The 21,150-nt window shown below is 45.3% G+C and overlaps 1 protein-coding gene across 6 annotated transcripts in view; it reads left to right on the top strand.

Moving 5' to 3' along the window:
• Positions 1-21,150, top strand: part of LOC110489007 (phospholipid-transporting ATPase IA) — a 189,852-nt gene that overhangs the window by 133,447 nt on the left and 35,255 nt on the right. For all 6 annotated transcript variants that reach the window (XM_036943167.1, XM_021561543.2, XM_021561541.2 and 3 more), the window contains 7 exons: positions 1,063-1,147; positions 1,474-1,613; positions 4,298-4,436; positions 7,587-7,651; positions 14,755-14,927; positions 16,334-16,517; positions 18,394-18,504. In XM_036943167.1, the coding sequence (XP_036799062.1) occupies positions 1,063-1,147; positions 1,474-1,613; positions 4,298-4,436; positions 7,587-7,651; positions 14,755-14,927; positions 16,334-16,517; positions 18,394-18,504 (897 nt within the window). The remainder of the gene's footprint in view (positions 1-1,062; positions 1,148-1,473; positions 1,614-4,297; positions 4,437-7,586; positions 7,652-14,754; positions 14,928-16,333; positions 16,518-18,393; positions 18,505-21,150) is intronic.

Genomic DNA, 21,150 nt, shown 5'->3' with positions numbered 1-21,150 from the left:
ATGGACATTAGACCGGTAGAAGCCCAAATTTGAGATTTTGGGTTCTAACCGCTGTGTCTTTGAGATGCAGAGTTGGCGAACTCTGCATGTGTGGTTCCCACTGTGAAGCATGGAAGAGGAGGTGTGATGTGTGGGGGTGCTTTGCTGGTGACACCATCACTGATTTATTAAGAATACAAGGCACACTTAACCAGCATGGCTACCACAGCATTCTGCAGCAATACGCCATCCCCTCTGGTTCACACTTAGTGGGACTATCATTTGTTTTTCAACAGGACAACGACCCAAAACACACCTCCAGGCTGTGTAAGGGCTATTTGACCAAGAACGAGAGTGATGGAGTGCTGCATCAGGTTACCTGGCCTCCACAATCACCGATCTCAACCCAATTGAGATGGTTTGGGATGAGTTGGACCGCGGAGTGAAGGAAAAGCAGCCATCAAATGCTCAGGGTATGTGGGAACTCCTTCAAGACTGGAAAAGCATTCCAGGTGACTACCTCATGAAGCTGGTTGAGAGAATGCCAAGAATGTTCAAAGCTCTCATCAAGGCAAAGAGTGCCTACTTTGAAGAATCTCAAATGTAAATATATTTTTTGGTTACTACATGATTCCATATGTCTTATTTCATCATTTATGTCATCATTATTATTCTACGATGTATAAAATAATACAAATAAAGAGAAACCCTTGAATTATTATTTGTGTCAAATTTTTGGACTGGTACTGTATATGTGAATTTGTCCCAAAACTTTTGGTCCCCTAACATGGGTGGACTATGTACAAAAAGTACTGTAATTTCTAAACGGTTCGCCTGATATGGATGAAAACGCCCTCAAATTAAAACGGACCGTCTGCACTTTAACCTCAGTCATTGTATCATTTCAGATCGAAAGTGCTGCAGTACAGAGGCAAAACAACAACAAATTCACTGCCCCAATATTATTTTGGAGCTCACTGGTGTTTGGTAGCCAGTGATTTTACATGGTTGATTGTTTACATGGCAGTTATTTGCTGGCTGTCCAGGCAGTATGTGTGATGACTGACTGTGCTGTTTCAATAGGACACGGTAGTCTACGACCGTCTGGCCGACAGCTCCAGGTATAAAGAGATCACTCTGAAACACCTGGAGCAGTTTGCCACAGAGGGTGAGTGAGGGAACAGCTCCTCCTGTTTAGCTACCTAACACACATAGGACCTATTCAAACACTTCAGAAACCTTTCTTCCTTCATTGCTTTACCTCTATGAATATACTACCCCCTTGTGAGAGGTTGGCAGAATTACATCAACATATCCCCTGTGCTAAAATCAGCATATTTCTAGTTTCTGCAGTTTTTTTTATTTTTTATTGTGTAATATAAATGGAAATGCAGATTAATGTCAATCGCCATAAGTTAACACCCGCTGTGTCATTATTAGGTTATGTAGGCCTTCTGGGTTTACGTCAGGTGATGTATGTCCATTGTGTCTCAGGGCTGCGTACTCTGTGCTTTGCTGTGGCTGAGATTAGTGAGTCAATCTATCAGCAATGGTTGGAGGTGTTCCACCGTGCCTCCACCGCCCTGCAGAACCGAGCCCTCAAACTGGAGGAGAGCTATGAGCTCATCGAGAAGGTCAGTCACACTCACACACACGCATATGAACACTTGTGAATGCACCGACACACACGCATGCTTGCACACGCATTCACACCACAGCACTCCCCAACTAACCCCTATCCACCAATCACCATCTTCCCCTGTCCCCTCAATAGTCCTGTAAACCACCAGTAAACACAGGACATATTTCTTCTCTGTTTGAAGTTACTACCTCTACCACAAACTTTTCAAATAGTACTACCTTTACCTCTACAAATACCACTACCTCTACTACTAACTCTACAAATACCTCTACCACTAACTCTAAAAATACGACTACCTCTACAAATACAGCTACCACTACCTCTACCGCTACCCCACCTTCCCCAACCCACACTCAGAACCTGAGTGTGAACTCATATCAGCCAAGAGATTCCAGCGCTGAGCAATCAGCTCTGCAAACAAGATAATGACTTAGTTATTGACTTACCTGCCTGCTAGGTTCACCATAAGGACACCAACATTGCACAAGGCATCCATTTTAAACCTCTTTCCATGGGTTTGCTGAACCTAAATCAGTTGAACTGAATTCAGACCTGAATTCAGACCAACTTGAGTAATGTCGGGCCGTTGCTGAAAGCATACGTGTTGCAATCGAAATGGCACCCTATTCCCTATATAGTGCACTACGTTTGACCAGAAAGTAGTACTTTATATTGGGAATATATGGTGCCATATGGTGCACGGAAATGTATTCCAAATGGGTTTGGATGGTTCGATGCACGATATACTATGGGGCTTAATGAATGTATGGGGCAGGTTCGGTCGGCCCAGTACTGCAAAGCAACAGTCAGTTCCTCTGTGTGAAACGTGGTGTTGAAATACTATTCAAACATAGCAGTGGAGCCCTTGATCAACGAGCCTGCCAGACCTTCAGCGCTGCCCAGAACAAATGAACTCAATCACAGTGTAAACACAAAAGTTCTGAGAAAGAGGGGTGCAGGGATGAGAAGACCACTAGATGGCAGTCTGAATGAGGCTAGATTTACAGTATCTCTGAGAGAAGGGCCTTGTCCCAATAATCTGTCCTTTCTCCTGGAGGCATGGGCTATTGGCATTTTCCACCACAATTCTTATACCAGTCATCCCTTTCAAATCAGGGAAATGAACCAGTGCATACTTCATGAGGTAGGTGAGATCATTGAGATGTATATGTGGTGCTGATGTTTAGGAACTGTGACCTCACCATGTCCTTTTAGAGAAAACCAAAAGGAAAGCCCACCACCACATCACTTCTCTTTGCAGAACTCTCTTGACAAGCTACTCTGGAACAGCCACTACTTGGGCTTCAATGAAATACACACCTTATTACTGTTAGTTTATTTAGTCCATGTTCTGGTGTATGTTCAGCAGTCGTCTTGACTGAAATCTAGTTGCAGTCTTGGGTTCAGATAGGCCTACTGTTTGAAACCATTCAAATACTTTCAGCGTTCGCTCTAGCCTGCCTGCAGGGCCAGCCAGAGGGGCGGGTTTTGCGCTTTTGGGACTTTTCAAATAGTATTTGAACCAAGGTCTGTTGTTTTTATCTGGGGCTGTATGTATCCAGCGTCTGATCTAGGATCGGTTTTGCCTTGTAGATCATAATGAGATCAGAACCTCTACTCTGAGATGCTTTGTGTATATGGTTTCTGAACAGTAAAGAGGGAGAGTCACCCATATTACTGAGTCGGGTGATCAATGAAGAGAACAGCAAATGTGACGCAGACGCATTGAAATCCTAGGAAAAAGGGTCAGAGGCCAATACCTTGGACCATGACCACAATTAATGACCAGAAATTCCTGGTCCGAAAGCTCACTGACTCCCCTTTTAGTGACCTGTGTACTGCAGTCCCTGTTGACCTGAATTAAACAACTGTTCGCCCATGAACCCTGTGGCTTTTTAATCTGTTCTTGAAGGTCAACATGTTGCCATATTGCCTGTTTGCGTTTGACTTGCATGCGATTGCATTTAACCTACGTAAACGATCAACAATGTCCATGATTCACTTAACGTGTTGGTTGTCATTTAATGCACAAATTATGCTCTTATGTCGTGTCTTCCCAGCAAACACCGTAACATTATCAATGTTGAGACAATGTAACTTGGAAGTCGCAACATTAATTAACACACGCATCCCTCCCCCCGTGCATGGTTTCATATGGGTAGTGGGCTAAAGATATACTGCAGCCCGGCCTAGGTCACAGCTCTTTAGGGAGGATTGACCGTTGCACCCCCGGCCCAACTCTGGCCTCCCCTTTGCAGCTGCCTCTCCTCTCTCCTCTCCAGGGCCCTGTCAAAGCATCGGGCCCCTCCAGGTCCCCCCAGGCCCCTTCCCAAAGACCCGCCTGGCTTCCTGTTAAAAAAACACATTAACCACTGTGCTGCGACTACAACTGGCCCCTAAGTCTCATTCTCCCTCTATTCCCCACCCTAACCCCAAATCCCCCAATCCATGGCCCAGTTTTGGAGGGGTGGGAAAACAAGAGCAGCTGACTTGAGCGAAAAACAGGAAGTGAATGAGTGACACAGTCCGGCCCTTAATTTTTCTGACACCTGACGTTGTAAAGCCCCTTCTCTTGTTACATTATCTCTTCCTTGTTTCCTCATGCTTCTCTCACTCTCTAGAACATGCAGCTCTCGGGGGCCACAGACATTCTCTAATGTTTCTCTCCCTCTCTAGAACCTGCAGCTCTTAGGGGCCACAGCCATCGAGGACAAGCTCCAGGACAAGGTGCCTGAGACCATTGAGACGCTGATGAAGGCCGACATCAAGATCTGGATCCTGACCGGGGACAAGCAGGAGACTGCCATCAACATCGGTAAGACTACACAAACAGAAACATAAAAAAGCATAACATCAAAACGACATCCTTCCCTAACGTTGTGAACTAAAATCTTTACTGAGGAAGGCTCAGTCAGCGCAGTGGCCGTGGGGCAAAGCTCAGTCAGCTCAGTCAGCGCAGTGGCCGTGGGGCAAAGCTCAGTCAGCTCAGTCAGCGCAGTGGCCGTGGGGCAAAGCTCAGTCAGCTCAGTCAGCGCAGTGGCCGTGGGGCAAAGCTCAGTCAGCGCAGTGGCCGTGGGGCAAAGCTCAGTCAGCGCAGTGGCCGTGGGGCAAAGCTCAGTCAGCGCAGTGGCCGTGGGGCAAAGCTCAGTCAGCGCAGTGGCCGTGGGGCAAAACGGTCTATTGGCAAGAAGATTTCCTCTGTAGAAGTTGGCACAACAACATGTTTCTAAATGCACATGATGTATTGCTACACCACATTGATGTTGACAGGAATAACATTGCGTGCACACACTCATACACACAAAAGTATGCATACACACATGCAAAACATCTCACATATGTACCTGGTATTCACAGGGGTTTCAACATTACCATTGCTGTCAATGCACCAGAGAGCTGACGTTGGGCATGTGCACCCTCCCTCCCCATGTTCCCCCACAAGGAGCGTTGCTAAGCCCTCAGATGTGGCCGTAATAGTAAAATTGCTAAAAACACGCAGGCCTCGAAACAGCAAACCCGATTACAGGAGCGTCCGGGAAAATAGATAATAAAAGGTGTCCGTTTGTGGCCACCTACCTTCCTTGGGGCTGAATCAGCCCTTTGTGCCCCACTGGCCAGCTGTGCGGGGGCCTGCGAGCGCTAGAAGCTCACGGGAAGTATTTTTACAGGTCCGCCGCTTGACTGAGTCGCTCTGTAAAACGCCTCTGAATATTTACTTTGTTTTTACCGCTTTCCTCCCTCCTCCTCATCCTCCTCCTCCTGGAAAAAAAAGTAAACTGCTGCATAGGTTTGTGGCACACCTTTCGTGGCCAAAGGCGGGCTGGCGAACAAGACTGTCCCGTTCTCCGTGTTCTCTTTTCCCAGCATCTCCCTGCCTGTGGCGGCCCATGCCGTGAAAATGGCCTCATGCCATCCCTGGGACGAGCTTGTAAAACTCTGTTTACCCGTTTTAAAATTCATCGGGTGCTGAAAACATGGTTGAGCCTGTTTGACGTTGACCTCTGCTGCTCTAGAGGCTGAGAGCGCAGAGAGAACTGTCACAGCTGTAATCCAGTCCACTGGAAATGACACATCGTGACAACAACCATTCTGAAACCTTATGAACGTCTCTGCCCTGGCAGAATCAGCAAGGATTTCACATGAAATGACCTGACTCTAAAGCTGCCCTTGATGCTTTAGGCAGGACCACTTGGACTACGACTCCATGAAAGCACACTGCCCGCTGGTGTAGTGTGTTCAGAGTGTATTCAGTCTCCCAGCACATCACTGGAGCGAGGACGGCCAGGCAAACAGCATCATGTTAGTCTTGGCTGAGGGGGGCTTCGTCCCCTCTTGGAAGGCAGACATGAAAGGGCAAACGCCTTCCAAACTGCCAACGCAAACACTGGCCTACCCTAACAACCCACTCTACCCTCACCATGCCCAGTGATTTAGCGGAGTGCCACCCCCACCCTCCCTCCTAATACCCACTGCCCCGGCAGCCATTTTGAGAACCCACTATGACCACATTGTGCAGCTTTAATTACTTACCCCCCCAAACAACTGACAAACCTCTGGTGTTACCGTGTGACACGGTGTCGCGCCGTTCGCATTCCCCAACTCCTTGGAGAGCACTGTTGTTTAGTTCCGCCAGGCCCCAAAAAACAAGGAATTTACTTTCTCTGGTGAATAAAAAGGGCAGTTTGGTCAGAGGCAACTGATCCTTTAAGATAAACACATTAAGCTAGGGGCTTTTGCAGGGGTTGACGGGGGTAAAGAGGCGGGAGATATTTTACACACGATGGCAGATTTTTGTGAAGTTTGTGCTTTAACATTTAAGAAAACAATCCGCCAGGTCCAGACCTCCACCCTGCTTGTTGTTGATTTGAGCCTCTGGAGGTGAAACCTGCACACACCTCATACATACACACACCAGACACGGGGGGGGGGGGGTGTGTGTGTGTGTGTGTGTGTGTGTGTGTGTGTGTGTGTGTGGGGTTCTCTTACACATTCACACCCAAACACACACTTATACATGCAGATGTGAAACAGGAGTCAATTCCAAGCTCGACCAAGCCCACAATGCTTGTGTGGTCACTTCACAGATTGTCCACTCTGATATTGCTGAGGATTTAGGTAGGCCCATTTTTTTGGGGGGGGGGGCACACAACTGTATCCCCCTGAGAGCCACTATCTCTCACCTCTCTAGTAACCCTGACCGGAGCCAAAATGGCCTCTCCAAGGGGAACCATGTTGAACAAACAATGGTGTAACTGCCCCCTTAACCCAGGAGACAGACATGTAACCTCGAGTATTACTCATGTTTTTTCCACTGATGGACTCAAGACTGTCGCTGTGCACCTAATGAAGTTCTAATAATTTGTCTTTTTCACCCCATTGTGACTTTAGCTAATAACAAAGAGAAAGCAAAGAGAGAGCTCAATTTCAGGAGGGAGTATATATAACCTATTGTTTGTCATTCATTCAGTATTAAAGTTGATTTTGAAAATATAATCATGATGTATAATTATATAATGGCCACTTTTTATTTGGATTGTCCAGCTAGTCCTTCTATAGATGCTCTACAGATGGTCATACTATTTGTTGTTAAGCAACTGCTTGCTTAGGTTACGGTTATGGCTAGGGTTGGTGTGAGGGTTGGTGTGAGGTCTAGGGCTGGTGTGAGGGCTAGGGCTGGTGTGAGGGCTAGGGCTGGTGTGAGGGCTAGGGCTGGTGTGAGGTCAAGGGTTGGTGTGAGGTCAAGGGTTGGTGTGAGGTCAAGGGTTGGTGTGAGGGCTAGGGTTGGTGTGAGGGCTAGGGTTGGTTGAAATGTTACTGATAATAATGTATATAGTCTATCTGTAGATGCTGTACAGACTATCCAAATGAAGTGTTACCAATAATATGACAGCGTGAAAAATATGTTTTTGATATTTGCACAAACTGACATTGCAGCTCATCTCTTGTTTCACTTGACCCTCTCCAGGACACTCCTGCAAACTTCTGACCAAGAACATGGGCATGCTGGTGATCAACGAAGACACACTTGACGTGAGTATGGCGGACTGGCGTCATGTTATTAATAATAATCTACAATTTCACTTTCATTGAACAGGGAGTGCTCTATACTTTAGTAACCTGTAGGCTTTCTTTGTGGACTGTACCGTCCCACAATATCCTTAAAGGGACAATCTGGGATTGGTATGTCCATGTTTGGAATTGTAAATTAATGATAGGTCAGTCTGAATTTAAGAGCGGTTACATTTCTCCAGCTTTGTTGTTTTTTGAATGCCAGATTGCCCCTTTTAAAAATCTATTTTATTGAACTGTTGCAATGGATTTTCCTATGTTTTGAGTTACTGTTATGTTAGTAGTGCTGTCACTCGGCACAATCCAAATCACAACGCTCCCTCAACCTCAATTATAATAATAATCCATCCCTGTGTGTGAAACAAAAATACCAATCTGGTCTGGTTTGTACCCTGGAGCCCGCTAAGAATGTCAAACACGCTCTTTGTACCAAAGGTAAGTCACCACCACCAATGCCTGACAGTGTAATCCTGCTTAAGACCAAGCTCGGTGTGTGTGTCCTGGTGTCCCACAATCAGATAGGGCTGTTGATTACTGTTAGCTCATTAGTTGATCGTTAAATCGTTGCCACCACTCCAAAAAATGCTGGAGAAAAAAATTGTTTTTCGTAGACTTCAATGAATGAAACCAGATAGAAAGTACAGTACCAGTCAAAAGTTGACATACCTACTCATTCCAGAGTTTCTCTTTATTTTTACTATTTTCTACATTGTAGAATAATAGTGAAGACATCAACACTTTGAAATACCACATGGAATCATGTAGTAACTAAAAAAGTGTTAAACAAATCAAAATATATTTGAGATTCTTCAAAATAGCCACCTTTTGCGTTGATGACAGCTTTACACACTCTTGTATAAAGAATAAAGAAAAACCCTTGAATGAGTAGGTGTCCAAACTTTTGACTGGTACTTTATGTAGAAAACATAATGGAGCTATATATTTGTTAATTAGGTCATGTTTGAGAACTAACAATCACCCCTCAAAAAAAACTAGACAGTAATGGGGGCCAACATTGATTTTGTTATATTGTTCGAGTCACTCAGATTGTATAAGAACACGGCATAAGTCATGGCAAAATGTGTAGAATTGCTGTAAATTAGCTTTAAAACATCACAATTTTGTCTCTGTGGCCAAGGGGAGGGCCTCTAAAATCAGAGACAGCGTCCTTGACCATGCCCACTCCCACGCCTAGGGGAAACTTATGTTGCTTGGCTTTACCTTTTTCTTTGTTCCTTAGTCTCTTTCCTTCTCTGTTGCTTCTCTCTGTCGGTGGCTTCTCTGACTCTCCTGTAACCAACAACCCGCCCTGTTGTGTTAGTTCCCTCTAGTGACCAGAGTGTAGATGCTTCAAGCCCACAGGCTGTGTTTACACAGGCAGCTCAATACTGATCTTATTTCAAATGGGTGGTCTTTTGACCAGTCACATCAGTTCTTATAGCCTTTAGCCGCACCCTTATCCTACTCCTCCTCTGTTCCTCTGGTGATGTAGAGGTTAACCCAGGACCTGTAGCCCTCAGTACTACACCTATTCCCCAGGCGCTCCCATAAGTTGACTTCTGTAACCGTAAAAGCGTTAGTTTCATGCATGTTAACATCAGAAGTCTCCTCCTTAAGTTTGTTTTATTCACTGCTTTAGCACACTCAGCCAACCCTGATTTCCTAGCCGTGTCTGAATCCTGGTTTAGGAAGGCCACCAAAAATTCTGAAATTTCCATCCCCAACTACAACATTTTCCTTCAAGATTGAACTGCCGACGGGGGTGGAGTTGCAATCTACTGCAGAGAAAACCTTCAGAGTTCACTCATACTATCCAGGTCTGTGCCCAAAGAATTTGAGCTTCTACTTTTAAAAATCCACCTTTCCAGAAATAAGTCTCACCGTTGCCGCTTGTTATAGACCCCCCTCAGCCCTCAGCTGTGCCCTCATCTGGACCCTCTCTTGCTAAAATTATCCGCCGCAATTGTTGCAACCCCTATTACTAGCCTGTTCAACCTCTTTCGTTTCGTCTGAGATACCTAAAGATTGGAAGTTGCAGACCGATATCCATCCTGCCCTGCCTTTCTAAAGTATTTCGATATGTAAGTTAACAAACAGATCACCTACCATTTCGAATCCCACCGTACCTTCTCCACTATGCAATCTGGTTTCCGAGCTGGGTGCTCCTCAGCCACGCTCAAGGTACTAAACGATATCATAACAGCCACCGATAAAAGACAGTACTGTGCAGCCATCTTCGTCGACCTGGCCAAAGCTTTCGACTCTGTCAATCACCCCATTCTTATCAGCAGATTCAATAGCCTTCGTTTCTCAAATGACTGCCTCGCCTGGTTCACCAACTACTTCTCAGGTAGAGTTCAGTGTGTGTAATCGGAGGGCCTGTTGTCCGGATCTCTGGCAGTCTCTATGGTGGTGCCACAGGGTTAAATTTTCGGGCTGTCTCTTTTCTCTGTATATATCAATGATGTCGCTGCTGGTGATTCTCTGATCCACCTCTACACAGACATCACCTTTCTGTATACATATGGTCCTTCGGACACGGTGTTAACTGACCTCCAAACCAGCTTCAATGCCATACAACACTTCTTCCGTGGCCTCCAACTGCTCTTAAATGCTAGTAAAACTAAATGCATTCTCTTCAACCGATCGCTACCCGCCTGCCTAGCATCACTATTCTGGATGGTTCTGACTTAGAATATGCAGACTCATATTCACTGAATATATGTCACTCATAGACACATTCACTGAATGTGGAGTCTTATATCTCTAACTTTAAGCATCAACTGTCAGAGCAGCTTACCGACCACTGCACCTGTACACAGCCCATCTGTAAATAGCCCACCCAACTACCTCATCTCCATATTGTTATTTGTTTTGCTCTTTTGCATCTCTACTTGCACATCTATCACTCCAGTGTTTAATTGCTAAATTGTAATTATTTTGCCACTATGGCTTATTTATTGCCTTACCTCCCTAATCTTACTACATTTGCACACACTGTATATATATTTTTCTATTGTGTTATTGACTGTTTTTTTTTATCCCATGTGTAACTCTGTTTGTGTCGCACTGCTTTGCTTTATCTTGGCCAGGTCGCAGTTGTAAATGAGAACTTGTTCTCAACTGGCCTACCTGGTTAAATAAAATAAACAATCTTTTCACTTAAAATCTTTTTCCAGAGCTGATCTGATTGGTCCAAAGATGCCGCCATCCAGAGGATTGTAGTGAAGTATACCCCAGCTAGTCACGGGCTCTGGCGGGGCCGGGGGCTCTGGTAGGGTTGGGGCTGTGGGGCTCTGACAGGGCCTAGTGGCCTGGTTGGAGAGAGAGATGTCGGTCAGCACATAGCCAGAACCCTGCATGCCGCCTTCTGCAAGATTGCGAAAAGAACAGAAGGCGGCCCAGGGGGGACCCCTCCACCCAACCCTAAACCGCTTTAAAAGTAGAGGGGGAAGAGGTCAGCAGGGAGTCTTGAATGTTGTTGGAGGGACGTAAAGGTGGAAAAGAGACTGCTGCTGTACTCCAGGAGAGGAAGCGAGGGAGCAGAGCAGAAGACGGAGGAGGAAGCGCTCACTGTGTGAGCCCAGTGTGCCGGAGCAGGAGTGAGGGATGCACAGAGGTGATGGAGGAGGGGATACAGCTATGACCGACGACCTTCACTCTGTCAACCCGGCTGGTTAGCGTGATAAATGGAGGTAGAGAGGAGAAGTTTCAGACACCGCCGTTCATAAAGCATAAAACACGCGGATGGCCTATTTTGAAATGTCAGCTCCTATTCTCCTGTGGCTCAGCAGATGCCTATAAGTTTTCTTGTAAAATATGGAGGAATTCTCTCCACCCTTCATTCGGGCTCAATGAACAGAGGTCCTGTCGGCGGTGCTGCTGGGAATTGGAGTTCTTCTCATTTTGTGCCTGAGAGTAATTGGAGTGCGCCCCCCCCCCCCCCCCCCTTTCTGTGTTTAGAAACAGTTCTCAAAGAGAGGGTGAAGTTTTAGAAGGCTTGAAAGTGGCCCGAGATCTCTCCAGGCACGGGGAGTGGTGCTAAATCTCCCATCCCCGGGCCTGGAGAACACACTGACTGGTGGAGCTGCCATGGCTGAACACTGGGCCTGGAGAACACACTGACTGGGTAGTGTGCGTGCCTGTGTGGGTTGTCGATGTTGGTATGTGCACGGAAGTGCATAGGTCTGTGTGCTTTATGTATCTGTGTGTCGGATATGCCCCTCTTTGGGTCGGATATGCCCCTCTTTGGGTCAGTCCAAGGTTGTATAGAACTGTACGAGACTAATGGATACACGTCCTCTAACTTGGAATCCCTGTCAAGTGTGTCATGTCATGTTTGCTACATCACTCAAGAGTTGCATCAACAATGGCGCTCAAAGTCTTGATTAGCCACTCTTAAACCAAACACAACCTAGTCACATAGGCTAAACTGGTCAGTATAGCCATAACAAAGAGGCTTTAGAAGGAGACAAGTAACATTAGCACTAAAATACCTCAGTGGAAATGGGGAGGGGGGGGATGGGTACCCTACTTTATCGTTATTTTGTGATAAATCACTTGTATCCAAGCACATACGTTCCCAGACATATACTTTACAAAGTCCGTACTGTACACATGCTTCCATACATTAGTGTTCCCACTGTTCACCCTGTTAGAAATCTCAATTTTTTTGTTCCATGGTTGAATTCCGATATCAAATGTGATACTATGCTCACTGTATGATGTAGCTGTTACCGCAGCACACCCCAGCGCTTGCAAGCCTGTGTGGCCTTTTATGGCCCCGATCAAGAATGGGCACACTCATGTGGAGAAATCCTGACAGCTGCACTCCTCCCTGTCTCCTCTCTCTTGTTCAATTTCTCTACCTCTTTAGCCCCCCCATCTGTCTCTTTCTCTCACTCTCTCTCTCTGTGTGTCGGTCAGCTTTGAAACCTGAGGCCTTTCTCTCCAAATATTGTCCTTCAAGCTTGGGTTTCAGAGTTTTGTTATGCCAGAAGAGGGTTGCATGGCCCCGTCAGTGCCCTTAGGTATCTAACCCTCCTCAACGGACCCTTCCCAAGCCTCATTCATGACCACTAGGTCACTCTAGCGTTGCATAATGCTCATGCCCGGCCGAGCCATCTGTTCAATGCGTTAGGTGTGACCACCTTCGGGTGGAAGGGCCCACCTAGGTCTCGTAACCCAGTTCATGCCCTCGATCTCGTACTCGGCCGGAAGTGGATACCTATGAGTCTCACACACTGACCTCACTCTTCAGACCACACCAGTCTGCCGGAGTCTACCACTCCCATGGGCAAACAGGGCGACTTTCCACCCTTCTTTATGAGTTTCCCTTTACAATCGTTTGAGTCACTTCATAGTTATGGGCTCTATTAGTCATACAGGAGAAATTACAGGACAATGTTGATCCCCAATAATGGAAGTGAGGCCAGAGTAAAAAAGTTTGGGAACTATTGCTCTAGGAGATGCAATGTATCCTACTGCCCAAATAAATATGATCAGGTTTCATCCATGTTGTTTTAAGCAGTCTTATATCTTATTTCCATTAACCAAGCCCATGGCCCCAGAACTTCATGCTCGCAATCCTCTTTTATAAGCACATCCATACCTGTTCCGGTCACTCTTGGAAATGGATCCTTGTTTGGGGTTTCATTTCCTGATGGGTTTGGCATCTGGGAAATGGTTGGAGAAGTTTTCTCCAGATGCACAGATGATGTCACCACGACTAGGTCCATCTCCATCCTGGGCTTTCCTGAGTGCAGGATGTTGGCTATAGCCGCCCCTATTAGAGGGCACTTCATCTTCCTGGCCATCCTCAATATTTATGGCATTTCAACATCGCTTGTCATCATAGCACTATATCACACACGACTCGAGAATGCATCCATTCACGTCCCAAACCTTTTGCTCCGTTTGGGGTTTTAGTAATCGCCTCTTGGCCGGGCGTCTGGATAGTCTGTCCAATAGGCATGTAAAACACAGGTCAAACATGGAGGACAGCTGCTTTACGGCAGCTTAATAAGAGAACGGAGAGTGGAGAGAGCAGGGGCTTAACTTTTTAACAGCCCTTATTGATTTAGGGACTTATAAAAGATGGGGCCTCTGAGGACGCTCACAAGCCAGGTTAGGACTTAGAACTTTGGAATGGGCTTTCAAGCACAGTACTCACCTGAGATCTGTGGAAATCGTATCTAGGTATGCGCTTCTTAGTTTCCGACATGAAATGCAGAGGATGGCGGATCCCAATGACATATGTCTAGGGTGTCTGTCCTCACGGGAGCCCATACATACGAGCCTTCGCTCCAGCAGATGATCCGAGGAATCACTCTTTATGGGGGAAATTATATAGAGGTTCAGTGCATTCCCAAGCCAAACACCACCCATCCGCCAGCACACCCTAAGCCTTAGAATAACAGTCTCTTATTTAAGGCCCTATTTGCCATTTGAAGAGTAATTCTGAGTTTGAAACATAAAACCAACAGAGGGGTAAATGTAGTATCCATATTATTCAAGTCGGCAGTTATTAAAATCATCCAGGTTTAATCAGCATATGGAAATATTCCTGGCTTCCAGTTTGAAGAAATTCAGCTGGCTAGGGACATTCCTGAAAAATTACTCGTAAACCCAGACAAATGTACAGTACTTGCTGAGAACGAAATTATGGAACTGTGCAGTGAGAGAGTAGAATCCCTCTTTTCTCTTTCCTATGCTATTGGTATTAATGCCGTGTGACGTTATGCTTTTCCAAATGAACCATCAAACCATTTCTAATGGAGTATGCCTTATTTATTGTTGTGTATATTTATTTTCTTATGATGTTCTAACATCTAGCAAATGTAAATTTGCTTTGAATAATCTTTACCATATGTCATAATAGCACTGTAAAAATTATAAAGGGATCGATGATAAGGTCAATTAAATCACTGGAGAATAGGGTTGCCTAGCATCGTGTTCTATCAAAAGCATTTAATTGATAACCATATTTAATTTGCTTCATTGTAATTTGTATCTCATATTCTGTCTAGGTAGTTCTAATGATGAGAAAATGTGTGCCTTTTCAGGCAACCAGGGAGACCCTCAGCCACCACTGTGGAATGCTCGGAGACGCCCTTTACAAGGAGAACGATTTCGCTCTCATCATCGACGGAAATACGCTAAAATACGCCCTCACGTTTGGAGCACGGCAGTACTTCCTAGACCTTGCCTTGTCCTGTAAAGCCGTGATATGCTGCAGGTAAGGCCCAGTCACCTATAACAGCATTACACTATAGGGTGTGTACATAGTACATTCAAGTTCATAAGTTCCCCATTTACTGTTCGAAAAGTGTTAGAACCACACAGAAGACACACTGTACTCCGGTTCAGACGCTCATTGGATGTTTCCTGTTGAGAGAACTGAGAACCAAGACTCCAAGTACAGAGAATCCCAAAGTTGTTAGTTCAGTTGGCATTAAATCGGCGTACAATTTTATTCTAATGTACCGTAGGAGCAAATCAGGGCAAACCTGAGCATTCAAAGGTTTATGCTCTGCCCTGAAAGGTAATCATTTAGTGTGCAGTTCATGTATTTTACAAGAGCAATTTAAAACCTGAGATTGTCCCCCAAAAAATGGTAACGTTAGAATTACGAAGGTACCGGCGTGTGTTGATTTGCACTTGCTGCATAAATAAAGTACTGGAGTGCTCAGGAGCCTGTGAAGAGGTCTGGACAGAAATCAGTGCCACGTTTCTTAGGGACCACAAACCGTGATCCAATACAAGACATCAGCTTTTTTTTGTGCTACTTTCTCTCGTTATACAGCACCCTGAGCGCTAACAGACCTTGGGAGATGAACAAGGAGGTCTCTTCAGGCATGTAGAAAAATCCTGTCTCACAGGGTTGGGCTAACCCTAACCACGACATCCAGTTTCCAACACCTTCTCTTGAGAGTTTTTGTACTGTAGCTGTACATCATGGAGTGCATCTCAAATGGCACCCTATTCCCTATATAGAGCCCTGGTCAGAAATAGTGCACTATATAGGGAATAGGGTGCCATTTTGGATGCATTCCATATCTTCTACCCGGGCCAAGGCAAAGAAAGCTCTGTAGCTTGGAACTCCGGAAGCCTGTAAGACTCAGCCTGTCATTTCAGGGGTAAAAGTTGGAAAGCTCGAAAAAGGAGGGACCACAGGAAGTGGGAGATCCATCACATGACGAGTGGTTTTGCAGGCAGCCAGGGAGGTCAGCCAGGGGTCAGGGGTGGATGAGATCCGCAGACACGGGGAATTCGTTGAGAATTATCATCCAGAAAATTAGAAATTGCTTGTGTAATACCTAAAGCGACATTGTTTGAAAGACGTCGTTTCGAGTACAGCCTCGGCCTTGTGTTTTGTTGTAAGTCGACTCGGCACCAACCCACCTTTGTTACTCCCTTCTTTGTTCTTTAGTTTGAGGAAAGCATTACGTGATGAACTATACAGAATGCTTTCTTTTGTATTAATCCACATTGTCTAGATGTCTGCACCTCGCTTAGATTGGTCAGTTCTGGAAAATGGCATCTGTTTTGCAGACTCCCAAAAAATATGAATTTCCATGAAAACGGACAGTAAAACCAAGCATCTCATTCTAACGTCCTGCGTCACTTCCTACTCTCCTTTAGGGTGTCTCCGCTGCAGAAGTCTGAGGTGGTGGAGATGGTGAAGAAGCAGGTGAAGGTGATCACACTTGCCATCGGCGACGGTGCCAACGATGTGGGAATGATCCAGACGGCACACGTGGGCGTGGGAATCTCTGGCAACGAGGGCCTGCAGGCCGCCAACTCCTCCGACTACTCTATCGCACAGGTGAGGGCTCCGGAGTGAACTTTCTCCAAGGTACAGATCTAGGATCAGCTTCCCCTCCCCCAATCCTAACATTAACCATTAGTGGGGAAAATGTCAACTTGACCCTGTCTAGGGGCATCTCATTACTCCCACAGGGGAGGAGTTTGGAAGGAGTGTTAGGGTTCAAGGGGTTTACTTTGTGCAGGTATGCTAGACCCATCTGATCCAGTGATACATCTTAGTTTACCCAGGTGAGCAGCAGCAGGGCAGGCATCTGTTCACACCTCATTCTATAGCCACAGTTGGGAACCGATATAGAAACCCTATCTTGAAAATCCTAATGTATACGCATTACTTCTTCAGTAACCAGTTTGTCTGAAAATCATCTTGCATAAGCAGCATTGTGCCGGTAACAAAAGCGACAGGGTTTATCTACTGCATCGTTATCTACTGCATCATGGGTTGTTTTTCTTCGGTCTGCTTCCATTATTTTGTGGTATGTGCTGCCTATGCCTGTACATATAGCCACAGGGCCTGTGAGCGAGCCAAGGCCAGTTCACTAAAGCACAATGCTGTCTCCATAGCATCGGATTACTCTGACAAAGACTGTCTTGTCTTAAGTGCCCCCATTATCTATCTACATGACATTCAGAATGACGAATGCAGAAGGCTTCATTTAATCGGTTTAGGTTGCATCCCGGTAACGTATCGAATTAGCTTCCAGGCGTGTTTCACCCTCATTGGCATGTATCAGTGTTCTTTCTTCAATTTACTGTGCAATAAAATCGACCTTTGCAGTTGTAATAGATATTTCCTTGAATTGTGCTATACAGGCCACAGCCCTGTCCAGACTCACTCCAAATGTATATATTTATATATAGACTGTAGCATCATAGCTGCATAGCATGACAGTTCAGCATTACACTACCTGAATACAATGCACAGTACAATACTGTCCATTTACTTAGAAATCTATTTTGTGAGGTCAGCTATACATTCTAGTTCTATGTGATTGAGATCTACATGCAGCACTGTGAAACTTGTTCTGAGATCAGCTGAATGAAGTTCAGGGCCCAGGCACCCCTGCTGTCCATCCGTCATCAGCTCATGGCTGTGGGAATACAGGCCGTTTGATCCCAGAGTGCCAGGGGTCAGCAGAGCAGAATCCCCTTAAACGTTTTAATTTGCTATGGAATACAGTCTCCTCCCTACTGTTTCTCTGAAAGACGACTTGGCTGGTAAAATAATCACAATTCTGTTGACGTTTGACTTCATAAAGGCCTATACGTTACATAAAAGTAATTTACTTAAAGTTACATACAACTCAAGGTACTTAGAACTGGAAAACAGGATGAGATGTTGAGCTTCCCTACAGAAGCGTTACAGTATGTGCATTGTTTCTAAAAGCTAAGCTTGACGGTAACCAAGACAAAACAGTTCCCCAAGAGCAACCTTCTCAATCTAATCAACGTTATCAAAAAGCGATTACACGAATATGACGTCCGCCGCATGCCCCAAATAGTAGGATTATCAGAAACCCATTAAAGTATTATGTTGAGCCATGGGAGAGTGTTCCCCCTTTCTGCCTCTCCCCTTTTCAACAACTTAAGGCAAAACTAAGCCCAAGCTGTATTAAACTGTGAAAAATGCCTGGAATGTGTCTGTGAAGACCTTGCCCTCAACTCCCCTCTGGCCCTTCAGTTTCCTGCTTTCAAATGATGATAAGATTGTTCCTTTATTTAATCCAAGAGTTCCTCTCAAATGCTTTTTTCTCAAGGCATAGCCCCGGTCCTGAGTTGTCCAGGAACACTCTGTATATAAACTGTATAATGCCTGTCTTACAACTTTTAGGTTATTCATTTATCTTGGCCCTTCTCCTCCCTTCCCTCCCACACAGTTCAAATACTTGAAGAATCTTTTGCTGGTCCACGGCGCCTGGAATTACAACCGTGTATCCAAGTGTATCCTGTATTGCTTCTACAAGAACATTGTCCTGTACATCATCGAGGTAAGTCATGCAGCTCTCGACACGAACAGCCTCAGTAGGGTTCCCAGGGCAGTGGTAAGGCAGTAAACTAGATTGGTATATAAAAGGTGGATTTTCCGCATGACATTACCAGCTTAAAGTGAAGGGATTTTCCTCTTTAGTATATTTTTATGACTAGGTCTATGCTAGTATGCTAGTTTGCCAATTTGTCTCTGTCTATATACAGAAAAATATAACATGAATAAAACAGATTCCATGTATATTCCGCTTTACTGACACCCAGTCGCCAAGAATCCATTGGCAGTTTTTAGAAAGCTGCAGTATAGATAATAGGAATGCTGCTCACCATGTTAAACCTCTTGGCCTCCGTGGTCTGGGATGGCATTTGACAGAATCCAGACCTCGTGCTGATAGCAGCTTCAGATCTACCAACAAGAGTGACCTGACAAGCTGAGGGCTTGCTATCAGCACCAACTTTATCACAGGGTGCTTGGACGCTTTCATCTATAGCCCAACACACTTGACTGAAGGAAGTTGCACCTCTGGAACAGCTCAATGTTTTTCTGAAAGTCCCTGAAGCAGTGAAGCGGCCAATTAGCTTTTGGTATGACTAATATATATAAAGTCTGATGTCCCCACAGTAAGGAAACATTATAAATAAACTCAGTTCTCATCTCTCAATACTTTCTTCAACATTTTTTTTTCAAAAACAGTTACCCCCTCTCTTTTGGCTGGCAATCCTTGTGCCTGAAATGTCTGTCCCTCTGGGGAGCCAGTGATACAGACACACTCCCCTCTCCCCCTTAGTGAGACATCACTGTGTGCTCCCAGGCGCACTGGAAGATTAGACAAGGGTCTTCTGGGCCCAATCATCCTGATGATGTCATAAGAATGTCACCACTACTGAAAAATGCTCCCGGCGCATTAGAGACCATAGGGTTGTACGCTGTAAGCGACACAACCCGTACAGAAATATGTGCCATCTTTTTCTGGGCCACTTGATCTTTGAACTCCTTTTTCATCTTGGTTTTGGTTTATGTGCTGCGGTAAATCTCGGCGTAACCCAAAGGATTCCAGTATGTCTGCATCTAGTCTTTGTATGAAGGCCCACAACTATAGAAAACATGTCTTTCAATGGTTTCCTCTAACTTTGCGCTGTTACGACATGACTTCTGAGAGACTGATGTCCAAGATAACATAACCATTTTGAATGGTAGTAATCTGCCTTTTGTTGACATGGCAACAGGAAACCCATTTTCATAGGGCATCATAGACGCACAGATCCTTGAATATTGTCTCGTTCACCATTTCCCTTTGACTCAGTCTACTCGCTAAGTACAGCTTGGATGTCTGTCAAACCATTTAGGTATAGGATACCAAATGTAAATGAGGAAACAAAAATTCAATTCAAATTGCAATCAAGGGCTGCCACTGCTGGAGGCAAGTACACAGTATGGTCCGAAATTAGACATTTAAATGTAAATGCTAGTTCCTTTCATGTTGTCTTGGCTTTTGCCCCCTTGGTGTAATCTTGTTGCACCCACTGGGAAACACTCTTTGAACTTGAAATAGTTGGCAAAAATGTTGACATGAATGCAAAAGACCAGAGGTTCTCATCACACACCAGGCCATATGACCCTCTCTCATTCCTTTATGTAAATGATCCATGGACTTGACTAGTGGTGGTTTTCCTGTCTGAGCCCCCCCCCCACTTTATTTAGCCTCTTGTGTCCAGCCACCAGCGCTCTTTCAAATATACAATTTCCCTTTTCATAAGCAGGTTGTTTCTCTCCGCTTGTCCGCAAGGCGAGTCTCTTCCCAGCACACCTTTTGTTAACACCCTGAAAATGTAACTCCCCCTTGTTCTCTGTACCCTCCTTCAGGGGATTCATATACATAATAGAGGATTTTCTTCTCTGTTTGCTGCTTTGTATAGTATAAAACACCCCTGTTTTGTAAGGGTCTGACAGCCAAGACACTAGCAACCCAGGGGAGGGCTAAAAGTTACATTTGTTGCACTAATAGGTTTACTTTTGTAGGCACATGTTTTTACTCTCCCGCTCCCAGGCCATATCCTTGAATAAGAAATGGGGAGAAAGGTAGAAAAGGGTCATTTTCACTTTTCTCTGAGAACATTGTCTGTTTCAGTGCGCATTAAAAACCGAATAGCATGGCTAGGAGATTGAATAGAGGACTGTAGCCTGACCTGGCCTTGTTCTGTTCTCTCCTTCACTCCCTAGCATTAACCTTTGGTGGTTTCAAAAGCATAGAGGGGGGAAAGGGTTTTTCATGGCCATTGTAGGGAAATGTCAGTGTAGACCGAGAGGAAGAGGCGAAGCGAGAGTTTTCATTCTCGCCAAAATCTGTCCAAAGTATGCCCAATGCGTTTCTATGGGCTTATTTTGGACCTAAGCTTGTCGCGTGCCTCCCCCCCCCATTTGGGACAATGACTCCCGTTGGTTAGGGCGAAGACGTGACTGTCTTGTCATTATATACAGATGTCTGGTGGTGGGAGCAGCAGCTGTGTTTATAATTGCTGTTTTGTTGGGAGCCTGGATGGATGGAGGTTAATTGAGAGTCAGAAAGTGAGGGAGGGACAGGTGGGGCTGCCATTCAATGCCCCAGTCAGGTTTCTCATCGTCTCTCTCCCCCCCAGCTAATGAGCTG

This window comes from Oncorhynchus mykiss, chromosome 14 (assembly GCF_013265735.2).
Source record: "Oncorhynchus mykiss isolate Arlee chromosome 14, USDA_OmykA_1.1, whole genome shotgun sequence".
NCBI lineage: Eukaryota > Metazoa > Chordata > Actinopteri > Salmoniformes > Salmonidae > Oncorhynchus > Oncorhynchus mykiss.
The sequence above is the reverse complement of the archived record's forward strand: the minus strand, read 5'-3'. Positions and strand labels throughout refer to the sequence as shown.